This window comes from Diabrotica undecimpunctata, chromosome 10 (assembly GCF_040954645.1).
Source record: "Diabrotica undecimpunctata isolate CICGRU chromosome 10, icDiaUnde3, whole genome shotgun sequence".
Classification (NCBI taxonomy): domain Eukaryota; kingdom Metazoa; phylum Arthropoda; class Insecta; order Coleoptera; family Chrysomelidae; genus Diabrotica; species Diabrotica undecimpunctata.
In genome coordinates this window covers 28,306,950-28,323,333 of record NC_092812.1, presented here as the reverse complement: position 1 = coordinate 28,323,333, position 16,384 = coordinate 28,306,950, and the positions used below count along the sequence as shown (strand labels likewise).

Here is a 16,384-nt window from a genome sequence, read left to right as displayed (position 1 = left end):
GAATACAGCTATTACGTTTTAAAGAACAATAAACATAATAGCATAGAATTTTATTTAGCATCATTGCTACTTATTTAATTTCATGGTAATTATACTTAGAGATAGTTTTAGTTAGCAGTTTCGTACATCATGAAAGTATTTATAAAATCATAATAATAGCAGATAAAGAAGTCAACGAGAAAGGTATTAATGAGCAGAATTTGTATTTGATGTCATTTGTCCATGATGATGTCTCATTTTTGTCCATTGTGCTCTATCTTGAGCACTTTTCATCTAATTTTTTGACATTTTCTTGAGATCGTCAGTCCAACTAGCAGGGGTCTTGCCGTACTTCTTTTGTCTAACCTCGTCCTCCAGTCAAGCAATCTCTTCGTCCACTTTTCATCACTGATTCGGACGACGTGTCGGCACCATAGTTCATCACAGGCAACACACATTGGTCAAATGTTTTACGTTTTAAAGAAATTGGTATATCGCTTTTAAAGATATCTTTGAGTTTTCCATAGGCTGCTTATGCTAGGTTTATTCTTCTTCGTAGTCGGCATGTTTGGTTGTCTCTTGTGATCTTTATTTCGTGTCAAAGGTATATATATTTTTTCACCAGTTCTACTTCGATGTCTCCAATATTGATATTTCGGCTAGGTACTATGTTTGTCATGAATTTTGTTTTGAAGATGTTTATTTTAAGAGCCACACTGGCACACACAAACTGAAGTTCATGTAGCATTGTATATATCTCCTTGAGGTTGTCTGAGAACAAAACTATGTCGTGTGCGAATTTCAAATTTGTTAATCTTCTACCGTCAATGTTCAGGCCTTTCTCTTCCCAGTTAAGTTTTTTATAAACATATTCTAGTACTGCGGTAAACAGTTTAGGCGATAAGGTATCACCCTGTCGGATTCCTCTGCCGATTGGGATATGATCCGTGTTTTTATGTAATATTTCTTTTAATAATCACTGATATCCTATGCTTTTATTTATAAATGCGTTGAATATTTTTGGCATTTAGAAAAACCATTGTTTTGACGACGTCTCAGCAAGATCACACTTGCAATTGTCTAGAGAGATTAGATCTGCTTCTTACCTTTATAGGTCTAAACTAATTTCTAGGTCGCTGCACGCTCTACTTAAATAATAGAGTAATAAATAATAATAATAAATAATAAATCCTTCAGCGCTTCTTGTGATTAATCCTGTACCCGTTCTTCTGTGGAATAGTTTCCAGCAGTTGGAAGTCTTTGGGCATCATCTCTAGGAGCAAAGACTCCTTTATTTGTGCTGTTCTTACTTTTGAAGTATTAATTTTTGTTAGGGACAGTGTTTCTGCACCGTAGGTCATTTCTGGCAGAACACACTGATCGAAGACTTTCTTCTTCAGATTAATCGGTATGTGCCAATCTGTAAATAAATTTTTAAAGAGCTCCATATGCAGCCCATCCATGTGTTATTATTCTTGATATCTCACCTGTTTGGTTGTCCTTGCCTATTCCAATTTCGAGTCCAAGGTATATGTATTTATCACCAAGTTCTACTCTGTCTTTCTGGATTTTTAAATTGTTACTAGGCACGAGGTTTGTCATGTATTTTATTTTGGAGATATCTATTTTAAAATCAATTTTTCTGCAGGCTCTTTCCAGTTCTTCTAACATGGTTTTGATTTCGCCTATGTTGTAGTTTACGTTATAATTTGTTCAGAATAAGGTTAGATGGTTATTTTTTTTGTTTTTGCCCTAATTAATGATGAAAAGCTACAACTTACTAAAAAAACGGCATTGTATAAAAGAAGGCGGAAAGAGAACTTTGGGACGAGCTATATAAAAACGAATCTAGTGAAAATATTGGTGGACAGGAGTCTTCAGATGAAGAAAATAGTGAAGATAAGGATGGATGTTTAGTCAACGATTCTACAACTAATGAATATATATTATAAGAAGTACAGAAAGAGATAGAAAACAATGAAACATGAACATATAACCTACCTAAAACGGTTTTAATTGGTGCTCAAAGCCAATGACATTTTTCACCAACGACATAAAGAGAACATGTGGTCAGAAAAATTTGCGGTTCCAATATTTCGTAACACAATGACAAAAAAACTATTTGAGTTTCTTTTAAATTGTTTGCGTTTCGATGATAAAACAACGGGCGCTGAGAGAAAAACAGTGGACAAATTCGCAGCAATAAGAGAAATTTGGAGGTTATTTATAACAAACTGCAAAAGTATCTAAACTCCATACGACTATGTGACTACAGATAAACAGCTATTGAATTTTAGAGGACGATGTCCATTCAAGATGTACTTACATAGCAAACCCAACGAAAGTTTTCTCAAAATTATTATGATCTGTGACGCAAAAACTTATTACAGTGTTCTGCTATTTCCTATACTGGAAAAGAGCAAATATTAACCCCTGAAACTCAACATTACGATGGATAATTTGTTTTCTTCATTAGAATTAGCACGAAAGTAGCTTGAAAATAAACTCACCATGATTGGAACTGTTTGCAAAAACAAAAGGGAGATACCGATACAATTTTTCTGAAGAAATCCCTTCATCAGCTTTTGCTTTATCAAAAGACATTACCTTACTTTCGCATCAGACAAGAAAACATGCCTGGTGTTAATAAGTTCTATGCATTTTCAAGACGATTGTTATACAATTCGACTAAGGGTGAGGTCGATATATTTGACCAGCTATGTCACTCAAAAACAATTGCCCGAAAACTAGAATATGGTCTTTAAGAATTTTAGACGATTCTAGGTATGTTAGACTCCATTGAAATCAATTCTTTTGTATTCCATTGATTCCAAACATTGGACATTGGTAATACTTGAACTAATTTTTTTAAAAAATTAGGAGATGTTCTGGTGGAAGATTGCCAAGAAAATTAAAACAGTCTATTTGCGACTACCTTGGATTTTCCTGACAAATTGCCGCCCCAAGAACCGAAAAACCTTTCACTTCGTTATGACTTTTACCCAAGATCTCGCAACCGGAAAGGAAGCCATATTTGTGTTCTTGTTCAAAAATATGTGCGCAGAACATTAGTTTTTTAGCATTTGTGAAAAAAGTAAATTTTGTCTTGCTTTATCTTTCATTTTTATAAGTTAAATTTGAAGCGATTTTAAGAATGGATCACGGACGACCCCACGTTGTGGTTCTACGAATAAACATATGCTTATATCTATTATTAACAATTACTTGTATAGTAAATACTTACCCTTTTCTTTGCTTCTTGTTGTGCTTGTTGTGCTTGAATTAACTGGGCAGTGAGTTTGGATACTGATGCTGATCGTCTCTTGGAGGATTCGGAGTTTGTCAAGGATTCTTTGAATCCCAGCTCATCCCCCACACTAAACCCTGAAAACAGATACAATATTTTAGACATACTCCTTTTTTAAAACTCTTATTAAGTTAAAATTATCTATCAGCATTACCTCTTTTACAGTCACATGTTTTAGTATAATCAATCACGCGCACATAGACTAGCAGTTAAAGACTTTTTTGTCTCTTATTTGCTGCTTCGATTTTACTTTGGAGTACGTCAGATTCTTTCTTAAAAATTATGAATAGTTTATTTACTATACTGTCTACATTTTTCTATCTACTATCATCAACTTTCCACAGTATTCTTTGCATCGATTTAGTATGTCCTGTTCAACACTGAGTAGCGGTTAGCTCTCATCTTTAAAAATGACCAGTTTACCTGGTCTGAACTATATACAGACGTGAAAACAATATTATTTTGTACGGAAAGACCTGTTGCACATTTCAAATGTCCAGTTTACCTGATCTGAAGTATAATATAAACGTGAAAACAATATTATTATGTACGGAAACGCTTGTTAGACATTAAAAATGTCCAGTTTTCCTGGTCTGAACTATATATAAACGTGAAAACAATATTATTTGGTTCGGAAAAACCTGTTCCACATTTCAAATGTCCAGTTTACCTGGTCTGAATTATAATATAAACGTGAAAACAATATTTTGTACAGAAACACTTGTTAGACATTAAAAATATCCAGTTTTCCTGGTCTGAACTATATAAAAACGTGAAAACAATATTGTTTGTACGGAAATACCTGTTATAGATTAAAAATGTCCAGTTTACCTGATCTGAATGATATATAAACGTGAAAACAATATTATTTTGTGCAAAAAAACCTGTTTCACATTTGAAATGTCAAGTTTACCTGGTCTGAATTATATATAAACGTAAAAACAATATTATTTTGTACGAAAACACTTGCTAGACATTAAACATGTCCAGTTTTCCTGGTCTGAACTATAAATATATAAACGTGAAAAGAATATTATTTGGTGGGAAAAAACCTGTAACACATTTCAAATGTCCAGTTTACCCGGTCTGAACTATATATAAATTTAAAAATGTCTAGTTATCCTGGTCTGATACCACTATAATTAAGCGAAACCGCCTGCAGTGGGCAGGACATGTAGCCCGGGCCCCTGAGTCAAACATGATAAAAAGATTCTAACAGCGCAACCCGTAGGAATGAGAAGACGGGGTAGACCAGGGCTAAGGTGGATGGACGGGGTAACACAAGATGCCGAGAAGATCGGAGTCGGCAACTGGAAAATGCAAGCGAGGGACAGAATAGAATGGCGTAGAAAGCTTGAGAAGGTCGAGGCCCTCTAAGGGCTGTAGCACCAAGATGATGATGATGAAGTTATCCTGGTCTGAGCTATATAAAAACGCGAAAACAATATTGTTTTGTGGAAATACCTGTTACAGATTAAAAATATCCAGTTTGCCTGGTCTGAACTATATATAACCAACTAAATAGAACGAGCTGCACAAAATAGTGGTCTTAAAATCAATCAGACCAAAACAAAATATATGCAGGTAAGTAAAAACGCAGAAATAAGGCAGCCACAAAATATAACAATAGGAGAATACAACATTGAGGGGGTAAAAAACTTTATATACTTGGGATTCCTAGTAACGTCTGATAATAACGTTGCGGAGGAAGTGAAGAGGCGAATATTTATTGCAAATAAATGTTACCATGGCTTAATTAGGCAACTAAGATCAGATACCGTCGCAAGAAAAACAAAATGCCAAATATATAAAACCCTAATAAGCCGGTACTCACATACGGCTCAGAAACCTGGACACTCACTAAAATAGAGGAACGTTGTTAGCCACCTTCGAAAGAAAAATCTTGCGACACATATATAAGGGCACAAAAGAAAACAGAATATGACGAAGAAGATACAACTCTGAACTATACAAAATATACCAGGATCCGGATATTATAACATTCATTAAAATAGGACGGCTACGTTGGATAGGACATGTAGAAAGAATAAAAGAAGGCGAAATACCAAACAAAATATTCAAACAGATGTTAGTAGGAAAAAGAACACGAGGAAGACCGAAGCTGAGATACTTAGAACAAATAGAAAATGATATAACAACCTTAATAATTAAAAACTGGAGAAAAAAAAAGCACGAAACAGATCAGAATGGAGAAGAATCCTGGAACAGGCCAAGACCAAAAAAGGGTTGTCGAGCCAGTGATGATGATGATGATGATGAACTATATATAAACGTGAAAAAAAATATTATTTTGTACGGAAACACTTGTTAGACATTAAAAATGTCCAGTTTTCATCTGTTTCTTTATCATGCTACAATCCTTGAGGCTTTAGTTGCTTTCACTCTGTACAGTATTTTACCCATTGCTTTATTTTTTTAGGCATTAATATAATTTTTTATATACACTCGCGATCATAAAATCCGGGTCACCTTGAAAATTTAAAGTTTTTGGAATATTTTTGCCTCTGGTGCAGTAATAACCTTTTTTTAGGCTAACGTATTTTTTATTTGTCATCAATGTTTGTTTTAAAAGAAAAAAAAACGGTTTTTTATTGTTTTTATTGAAAAAGCAGAAAACACACCAAATTGTTGATAAAACAGGCATACGAAAAAAATGGAAAATACAGAACGTGGTAAAATGTCAGTGAAATTTCAATGACTAATATCGTGTATTGCCTCCACTTGCTCTAATGACCTCTTGCAGACAACGGGACATACTCTCAATTTTTCTCCGGATTACATGTTGTGGTATGTTATTCCACTCTCTCACTAACAGATCCTTAAGCTCCTGTCCGTTGTTAGGAGGAGATGTTAGGGGTTGAATACGCTTTTTCAAATCGTCCCAGATATGTTCGATGGGATTCAGGTCCGGAGACCTAGCTGGCCAGGGTAACCTCGTAATTCCAACCTCGTCCAAGTATTGCATACTGATCGTGGCAACGTGCGTTCGTGCGTTGTTCTGCATAAAAACGACATTTTCTCCAAGCCTTGCCATGGTATGCATAACATACCATGGCAAGGAGTTCTTCCAGAATCTCCGTGCAGTCCCATCGTCCCTTCGTGCAGTTAAGGACCCATTTTCGATGAAGGGTAATTCTGTGCGGAAGTCGAAAGATACACCTCACCAAGCCATGACCGAGCCTCCACCAAATGGCATTCTTGGAGCAATGCAAGCTTGTGAAAATCATTCACCGGTTCTCTTCCAAACTCTAACACGTCCATCGGATCCAGTTAGGCAGAAACGGGATTCATCTGAGAATAACTCTTTGCTTCAATTGTTAATTCCCAAATGCGCATATTGTCGAGCAAAAGTTAGTCGTGCAACTCGATGCGCCAGGCGAAGTGGCGGTCCTGTAGCCATTACCCGAGAAGATAGTCCAAAAGAACTAAATCTTCTCCTGACTGTTGCAATGCTAACATTGCGATTTCGTACTTCCTGTAGACGATTTCGATGCATAATCGCAGTTGAGGTCCGGTTTCGTAAAGCCTGAAACACAAGAAAACGGTCATCTCGTACCGTGGTCATTCTTCTTCGTCCAGAGCCAGGTCGTCTGGATAGCAAACCCTTCTCCTGAAAGCGTTGAAGCACTCGTTGAACCGTAGAAAGGCTTACGCCAACAGTTCTTGCGACTTGCCGTTGAGTGTGACCGTCTTTCACAAGCGCAACAATTTGTGCCGTTTCAACAACAGTCAAGGGTATTTTTGGCAAAAAATAAACAATAATAAACACTAATAACGGCACTAATAAACACTAATGGTGGCAATAATAAACGTTTGTTCATTGCGTTTGAATAGAAAGTCGAAGCACAAATGAGACATTTAAAACAAGCGGCAGTTACAGGTACCGTTCATTTTGGGAAGTGTGCGCTTTCCCGCGAAATCGGCACTATTGAAATTCTTTGTTGCAAAGGAAACCGCTAAGCCGACAACAATTCCCGGAAACATGCATTAGTTTTTGTGTTATTATTATTTACGATTAAGCTCGTTAAAAATGAAATATCGGTGATTTTCAAGGTGACCCGGATTTTATGATCGCGAGTGTATTTCCAATCTCTATAGCGCTCAAAGTGCTGAAGTGCAAACAGATGGAAAGAAAACCAAAGATTTTTGTACCAAACCAAACGTGTTGTAACTTTTAACGTTATAAATACAAAAATTCTTATTTGAAAACTGTATAATTATTCAAACAATATTATTGGTATTCAGGAAATCCTGACCTTAACCTCATAGATTATTTGTTGGACAACTTGTGGGAAGCTAGTAAAATTTCAAAAGTTTTTAAATAAACATCAATTTCTCTCGATTATTTGTAAAATTTAAAACGATACAATTAAATAAAATAGAACTAGGCCTGTAAAGACATTTTAACCTCAATCAAAAACCGTTTTTAAAAAAAATGTTGTGTGCACAAACTAAATTGTCCTAGAAGATGTTCATTTTAATGAGATGATGTAAATTGTAATTAACTACTGTAGAAGAAACTTGTTAATATCGATTTATAATATTATGTAGACTTGTTTTATATTTATTATATTTATCTAGAACGCTAAAGAATCATCTATTTACAACTTTCAAGGACTTTCTACTTAATTTGTCATGACAAATACATTCCATTTTAATAGCTGCATTATATCCGGCAAGATCTGTGCGCCCCCACAAGAAAAGTGCATTGTCGTGACTGTTCAGTATTAAGTGCTTTCTGAAAACAAGAACAAACAAGAATACTGAAACGTTTACATCGCGAATGCATGACTAGCTAGTTTTATCGAAAAAAAAATACACATAAAAAGTTTAATAGCTTCGTTATTATCAATTATCGCAATTGCTGATAACGCTCTATATAATTTACGAATAAGAACATTTAGATTAGGCAAATTTAAAAATGACTTTAATAGGCCTGTCAATATTATATTGGTGAATTAAAATCAAATTAACGCTAATATAACATTTTATATCAAAGAAACTGTTTTGGAAATTTAGAAATGTCATTTAACAGCACCCCTACACAATGAGTACATTATCGTAATGTGAAGAAGCCTTTTGTGATTTAGGGATCATTATAAAGATTAAATAATGCCAATACATTGGAATGTGGCCGGTGTTATTATATGGGATTGAAAATTGTTACCAGCATCAGGATGTTGTCATCCTCCAATGGGTAGTTTTATGGCTTTCGTAGTAATGCCATCAGGTCCAGGCAAGGGACGAAACATAGTCCGCCCAGATTTTAGCTAGTTTCCACTGTGTATGTACGTAGTCTCCTTAATCATTCTTCAGGCGAGTCTTATGGTGTTTCTTGTACACACTTTAACTTTATTTAACTTTTTTATGTAAACCAAACCGATCGCCCTTTTCTTGTAGTGATTACATTCTTCACAACGTTCTTTCATCCAGATTTCCTTTGCGGTTTTAATTCTTGCCCTTATCGTACGTTGGACTTCATTGTATTTCTCTTGGTTGTTGTGATTAGCAATTTTTATTTATGTAGTTTTAATACAAATTAGCTACAAATCATTATCTCTCATTAATTCTCTCATATAATTTTTTAACCTTTGCCAATCGAAGTCTTACATTCGCGATTAGGGGGCTGTACTCAGACGAAATGTCTACACCAGGGCCCTGATTCTAATTGAGATTTCGACTCAAAACATGTCGAAATTAATATGGCGACGTCGAAATGCGACTTTGCGAACCTTGTGGATTTCAGCTGAACTAACCAAACGACGTCACTAAATTTCGATTTATCGAAATTAATTTCAACTTCAAGAAAGTGGTTGAAATTTAATTTCGAGTCGAAATTAATCTGACATGACTGACTGGACTGGGAGAAGTGAACTTAGGTTCAGTTTAGGTAGGCGGTGTTTTGATCCTTGCAAGGAAAACTGAGGCAAAAAGTATTAATATGGCTGTGTTTTACGGACATTTGCTAGTTTTGGAGGAATTAGAGAGGATAGATATCCGACGCTCATAACGGAGGATAAGAAGAATGTTACGGGATACCCAAAATTCTTTTTCACTAAGTGATGCTCAATTTAGGCAGCAATTCCGGCTTAATAAACAAGCTGCAAATTATTTAATAAGGGTATTAGAACCATATTTGGAAGAAGATGTTTATGCCTCTAGGATACCCAAAATGTTTAGGGTTAGTATTACTAAGCTGCAGTAAATTTAAAAATATATTAGAATATAACCACTAAGTGAAATCTTAGTGGTTATAACTTAAGGATCTCCCACATCGCCTTTTTTTTTCTTGCCATCTTTTCTTTCAATTCAAAATATAATTGAGAATGGCCACTATTTATGATTTAACAACTCAAACAAGAAAAAAAAGACGTTCACGTAACGTAAACAAAACAAACATTCAACAAGCGTAGTGCAGCCAATAAACAACAGGGCCAACCCAAATTTTCAGCAGTGTCAAAATGATAAAGTAAATATCCCCAGTTTTAACTACAATCGAAATGAATGAGAATCGCTAGCGATTGCGACTGTCATGGCGTAGTCGCTTTTAAATTTCGACATCGAAATGAAATAGAATCAGGGCCCAGGGTAAGCGGCCACTCTTTTTATATAGTTGCACAATAGTTTATTTATTAATTGCCCACTATGATGTTTTCTTTGTGATTTTAAATTTTATTTATGTATTAGTACAAATCTAAAAGTTCAGTTCAAGGTTTATCAGCTGTAAGTGCGTAAACATGGATTAGGTTGATATTAATAGGTTGATCTGCTAACTGTTATTACTCTGAAATGGGTAGGTAATTTATAACAGACATCGCACTTCTATTATTAGGCACTATTGCAACTGAAGTCCTACTGTAATTATCTGTGGCGTCGCTACCGGAATAGTACACTGTAAAATTTTCTTTGTGTACAAATTTTAACCATATTTTAGTTGTCTCCTGATAAAGCTGACAAAAAATCAGGGAAATATATACCCGATACACCACTACAATTAATTGTATCAGGAACACTTGTCGAAGATCAAACTAAACTGTCTAATATTTGATCTTTATAATAAAAATAACATGCCTGGAGCGCTAGCAGCATCATCTATATTAAGCAACAAGAAGTCGGGAGACCTCTCTTCGACAGCGAAATAGGTGAACCGCAAATTCAAAGCCTCTTACTAGAGGCTATTGAACGATACTAGGAAGAACTTTTTATTCCGACATGTATTCACACTATATTTTCACTCTTTACCTAGAGAAAAGGCGTTAAAGTTAAAATTCATTTTAATGGTTTTTTTATAAAGTATTTAGAAATCCGGTTCATACAATGTTTTTCCTTGTTTGATTGAAAATCATAAAATTTCTTCATAAAGTTTTCTTTTTGTTCTTTTGACCTATAAAATAAAACTTATCTTTAGCGTTTTTGTAAATTATTTCATCAAAAAGTTAATATTCTAACAAACAAAATGAGACCGTGTGAGTTAAAATCGGTCCACTGGGCTCCGAGATATAGCTCTTCAAATATAGGGTAAAAGGGCACCAGTTCAATTTTTAGGCGGTCAAAATAATAGTTAAAGGTCCAGGCCAAGAAATTTGGTAAGTAGATATTATTGTATACATATAGCTACCTTCACCTAAACTTTTATGCAATTTGAGATCGTCACATTTACAAATGATTAAAAATTCGTTTTTCGAAGAACTGGCTATTTTTAAAAGGCTGTATCTTCGAATCTACTAAATAGATTGTAATTAACCAATACACGTTTAAAAGGTATTTAAAAAACCTTTCATTTACCTGTATCTACAATTTTTTTCCTCGTATGGTTAAATTTTGACAATTAATTGAAAATCGTTAAAGTTTTCTTTTCGTTCTTCTTGACCTATAAAATAAAACTTCGGTCCACTGAGCTCAGAGATATAGCTCTTCAAGTATAGGGTAAAAGGGATATTTTTGACCTTTTCGGAAGGCATTTCTCAGACCCAGAAGCATCTAGAGCAGTGTTTCCCAAAGTGGGGGTCGCGACCCCCTAGGGGGTCGCCATGAGGTACTAGGGGGGTCGCCGAACATTTCCAAAATAAGACAAAAGCACCACTTTGTTAGATCATGTATTTTTATTTTAACAACGCCGTAAATAGAAATTAACAATTAATTATCAGACGAAATATAAAACTAAATATTAAAGTTCGTAAAAATAAAAGAGTAAAACAAAGTCAAATATTATAATCTTAATGAGAGCTATGCGCCTGTTTCTGTGAAACTAATCTTTCAAATCTAGACTGTGTATTTGAGACACACACAATTATATCATTTTCAAGTACGAGACGATTTCTAACTCTTGTTTTAATGGCAGTCATAGACGAGAAACTTAACTCACACAAATATGATGTTACAAATGGAACCAAACATTTTACAGCTTTACTCGCCAACTGGGGGTATTCCTGCATCTTTTCGATCCAAAATTGGTCCGAGTTCTGGGAAAAAAATTGGAGCTTCAACATTCCATCACTTGATATTTCAATAAGTTTTTCTTTCATGTTTATTGGTATTTCAACATGCTGAAAGGAATCGGCTAAAAACGGATTTAGTATCCATCTGCAACTGTGGTAACTGTTTTGAATTTCTTCGGGGAAATAATCACAGAGCTGTTGTTTTAAATTGAGCAAAGTAACATGCATGTCAGCAAAAACTTGTTCAAAATTTGTAGCACTGTAATTGGATACATTTTCCATAATTTCCTGAAGGCACTGGAATGAATCGAGTTGTTTTTTGCCAAGTGAGGTCGACCATAAATCGATTTTTCTTAGAAACGCCTTAATTTTATCTGTGGCTGTAATTATATTAATGTCGCGACCTTGTAAATTACTGTTCAAAATATTTAATTGCTCGAAAATATCAGCAAGGAAACCTAGTTTCAGAAGCCAAATAGGATCGGAAAATTGATTTTCATATGGGGACTTCTCATCTTTCAAATACATAAAAAGCTCTGCTCTTAAGTGAAATACTCTTTTTAAGACGTTGCCCCTTGAAAGCCCCGAAGCGTTACTTCGGTGTGATAGAGAAGATTTTCAGATAAAGCACCCATGTCTTCGCAAATTTTTTTAAAAATACGGGTCTGCAAAGCTTTTCCTTTAATGGAATTTTTACAACTTTAATGATGGTTTTCATAACACAGTCTATTTCAGGAGGTAAAGTTTTGGACGCAAGAGCTTCTCAATGTAAAAAACAATGTCTCCATTTGGCATTATTTCTTGTAATTTGACGACAAGACCAGATTTATGTCCTGTCATAGCTTTAGCGCCATCTGTGCATATAGCAATACATTTAAGTCAATATCATATTTACTTGTACGTTTCACAAAAGTGTCGAGTAAACATTTTCCAGTGGTATTGGTCTCCAATGGGGAACAAAATAAAATATCTTCTTGAATGCCATTATTTGTATCATATCTTACAAACGTAATGAATTGGGCACAGTTAGATATATCTGTGGATTGGTCCATTTAAAGAGAGAAGTACGTGCATTTATTAAGATTTTCCACAACTTGCGCTTGAATATCTTCTACCATATCACTAATTCTTCTTTGGATAGTATTATTTGACAGAGGTATTGTTTTTAATTTTGCAGCCTCTCTTTCCCCACACATCATATGTACCATTTCAACAGCTGCTGGAAAAATCAGATTTTCAGCAATTGTGTGCGGATTACTAGTTTTGGCAACACGATAAGCAACTTTATAACTTGCTAATAATGCTTTTTCATTAGTAGTGGTTGCCAAGGGAAAACTGTCTTGCTGTTTGTGAAGGACGTTCAGCTTTCTTTCAAAGAATTCTACGGGCTTGTCTTTTTTTATCTGGATGTTTGCTATTTAAATGTCGAAGTAACTTTGATGGCTTCATGCTTTCTTTTGACAAGACTTGTCCACAAATAACACATTGTCGTTTATTAGAAATAACGGTAAAAACATATTTAAGATATTCATCAATGTAGAATCTGTTTTTCTTTTTATTGCTGCTACTGCCACTTTCAGACGTAGATGGTTCTGCACTTCTTTTTAAAAACTTATCCATAATTTATTGTAGACGTAAATACGTAAACGGGAATACGTAAGTCGTAAAATATTTACTCATTACTCAACACCGCGTTCGCCACCATAGGCTGTTTGGATTCGAACTGAGGTTTCGTTGCGCATCGCCGCTTATATAAAGCCAAAACGAGGCTACGAGAACGTTCCAGAGTGCCATCTAGTAGCGAGCGCTTTCGCGATTATCATGGAAGAGTTTTGCGATGTAGACACAAGGTAATATGTTGCGGTATACAATGTGCAGTCGACTTCTTATTATTTATTTTTATTGTAAATGCTATTCTGGCAGAAGTACCTACTACTAATTACTAGTGGAACAGATCGCAATCATTAAAATAATTGTATTAAAATAAAATAATTGTTTTTGATTTAAACTTAAACAGTAAAGTAAAATTAAATTTGAGAAACCATTAGATAATTGTAAATTAGGCACGTTATTTCTGTCAAATAATATTGAATAAATGAGTGGGGGGAAATTGGGGGGACGCGAACAATTTTTTTAGCAAAAAGGGGTCGCGGTTTAGATAAGTTTGGGAAACTCTGATCTAGAGGGATAAAAAAATAGCTATAGAGAATGATACACTAAAATTTACTTTCCGCAGACCACCCTCTCCGAATGTATTCTTGAAATAAGGCTGAATTATTAAATAATGATGATTTCCTTTCTCAATACTTTCACTGTTTGTAAATTGTTTTCATGCAAAGTATATAACATTATACAGTAAAGGCAAATCTATCCTCCTACATGGTTATATCATGATTAACCAACTAAAGAAAATTTGTGTTAAATACTACTGTTTCTAGCAAACAAAATGATAGATATGGTCGATCAAACATGTTAAAAATCCGTTTAATGCGAGTTTTGTAGGAAATAAGGCCACTTTTATTATATATATATATATATATATATATATATATATATATATATATATATATATACGTAAAAATAATTAAAATGTAGAACCTTGTATAACACTTTCTAAAATATGAATTATTGAGACATTGCGCAGTTAACAGATAGTCTAAGAATATTTCGTAATTGTTTTACAAAAAGTAATTTTTAAACTAGATTGAAGTTAACAATGACATTGGTAAATATTTGCCACTGAAACTCATCAAATCATTTTATTTAAGTATCGTATCAAGTGTATTCGGAACATACGGTCTTAATTCCCTAATAGAAATTAGAATCGATCAAAAGAATCTGGATTTTATTTTAATCAGGCAATGGCATGTCTAGACTATTATTGTATTCATTTTTATTTTCCTGGAGAAAAACAGTGGCGTTGCATAAGCATGTAAACTGTAGTTCTTTTAATAGCAACACGTTTATCACAAATACAATGAATATAATAATTGTTTTCTTCTTCATTCCATTTACTTCCAATAAAATAATAAAAATGACATACTACAACATTAATATTTTTGATTGCCCTAATCTGATATTCCTTTCGTAACTTCGTAAAAGAAATATGGACACAGAAATCCCTCCACAATGATTGGAACGTGGGAATACTTTGCACCATATACAAAAAAGAAGATATCTTTGAGTGCTCTAACCACAGAGGAATTATGCTTCTAAATGCAGCGTATAAAATATTTTCCACACTATGTCACCGTATGGCACCATATGCAAAATGGATAGTAGGAAAATACCAGGCTGGTTTCCGAGGTGATAAATCGATAATTCATCAGATTGCAATATCTGATGAATTAAACAGATAAAACTCTCAAACAAATTTTAGCAAAAACAGTGGAATATGGCATAGATACTCATCACATATTTATAGATTACAAAGCAGCCTACGACTCTGTGAATAGAAAAGAAATGTTCAAAGCAATGAAAAAGCTAGGAATACCAAATCAGTTGGTAAATTTAACAAAACTAACTCTTGAAAAAGTTTAATGTAGAGTACAAATTCAGGTGCAATTGTCTGAACCTTTTTAAACAAATAATGGGCTGCGCTAAGGAGATCTTCTCTCCTATATACTGTTTAATCTGGCTCTGCAAAAAGTAATACGTATGTCACAAATCACAACCATTGTTTCAATATATAATAAATCAGTGCAAATCCTTGCCTATGCTGATGATATCAATATTGTTGGCAGAACGAAAAACAAAAAGTAATGAAAACATGTTAGGATGTTTCGAAAGAAAAGTACTAAGGCGAATCTATGGAGTGGTGAATGACAATGGAGTGTGGAGAAGACGATACAACTTCGAACTGTATAGAATATACCAGGGACTAAGTATTGTAAAATATATTAAGATAGAACGTCTGAAGTGGGTAGGACATGTAATGCGAATGGAACAAAATGACCCTGCAAAAAAACGCTTCTTGGTAGACCTATAAGTCAGAGAAGAAGAGGAGGACCCAGAACAAGGTTCCTTGATAACATCGATGAAGACATGAGATATTTGGGAATACGTGCCTGGCGGAGGAAGGCGATGGATAGGGACGACTGGGGAGAAATTCTTGAGGAGGCTAGGACCCACACAAGGTTATAAAGCCAAAATGATGATGAATCTGATGTTCCTTTCGTAACTTTTTAAGATGCTTATCCGCTACGGATATTAGCAACTAGCACGGTTATTTTCACTCTATTTTCTGCAGTTCTAAATAGTTGGTGTTCATTGAAAACCACTTTCTAAGTTTATTATGGAGTCAGAAAATTCTTCGTCTATCAAGATTTCTTTTAACTGGTAATTTTCCGTGCAATATAAGATGCAATAAATCATAGCCTTATTGATTCCTCATTATATGACCCAGCTATTTTAACTTGAGCTTCTTCGCAGTTTAAAATAATTTCAGATTCCCTACTGAAAATTCACATGAGTTCATTATTTGATTCACGATCCACTCAGAAGATTCTTAATATTCTGTGACAAACAAAAAAGAAAGCTGATGTTGGTTTTTAGTGGCAAATCATGGGCCTTGAAAATTTTGCTCATTTTAACAATCGCTGTTAAAGTAAAAAAAGTAAAGGCAAGTAAACTTAGCTAT

At 34.4% G+C, this 16,384-nt stretch overlaps 1 protein-coding gene across 2 annotated transcripts in view; it reads right to left on the bottom strand.

The window, feature by feature from the left end:
• Positions 1-16,384, bottom strand: part of mtg (mind the gap) — a 130,012-nt gene that overhangs the window by 47,571 nt on the left and 66,057 nt on the right. For both annotated transcript variants that reach the window (XM_072545977.1, XM_072545978.1), the window contains one exon: positions 3,224-3,363. In XM_072545977.1, the coding sequence (XP_072402078.1) occupies positions 3,224-3,363 (140 nt within the window). The remainder of the gene's footprint in view (positions 1-3,223; positions 3,364-16,384) is intronic.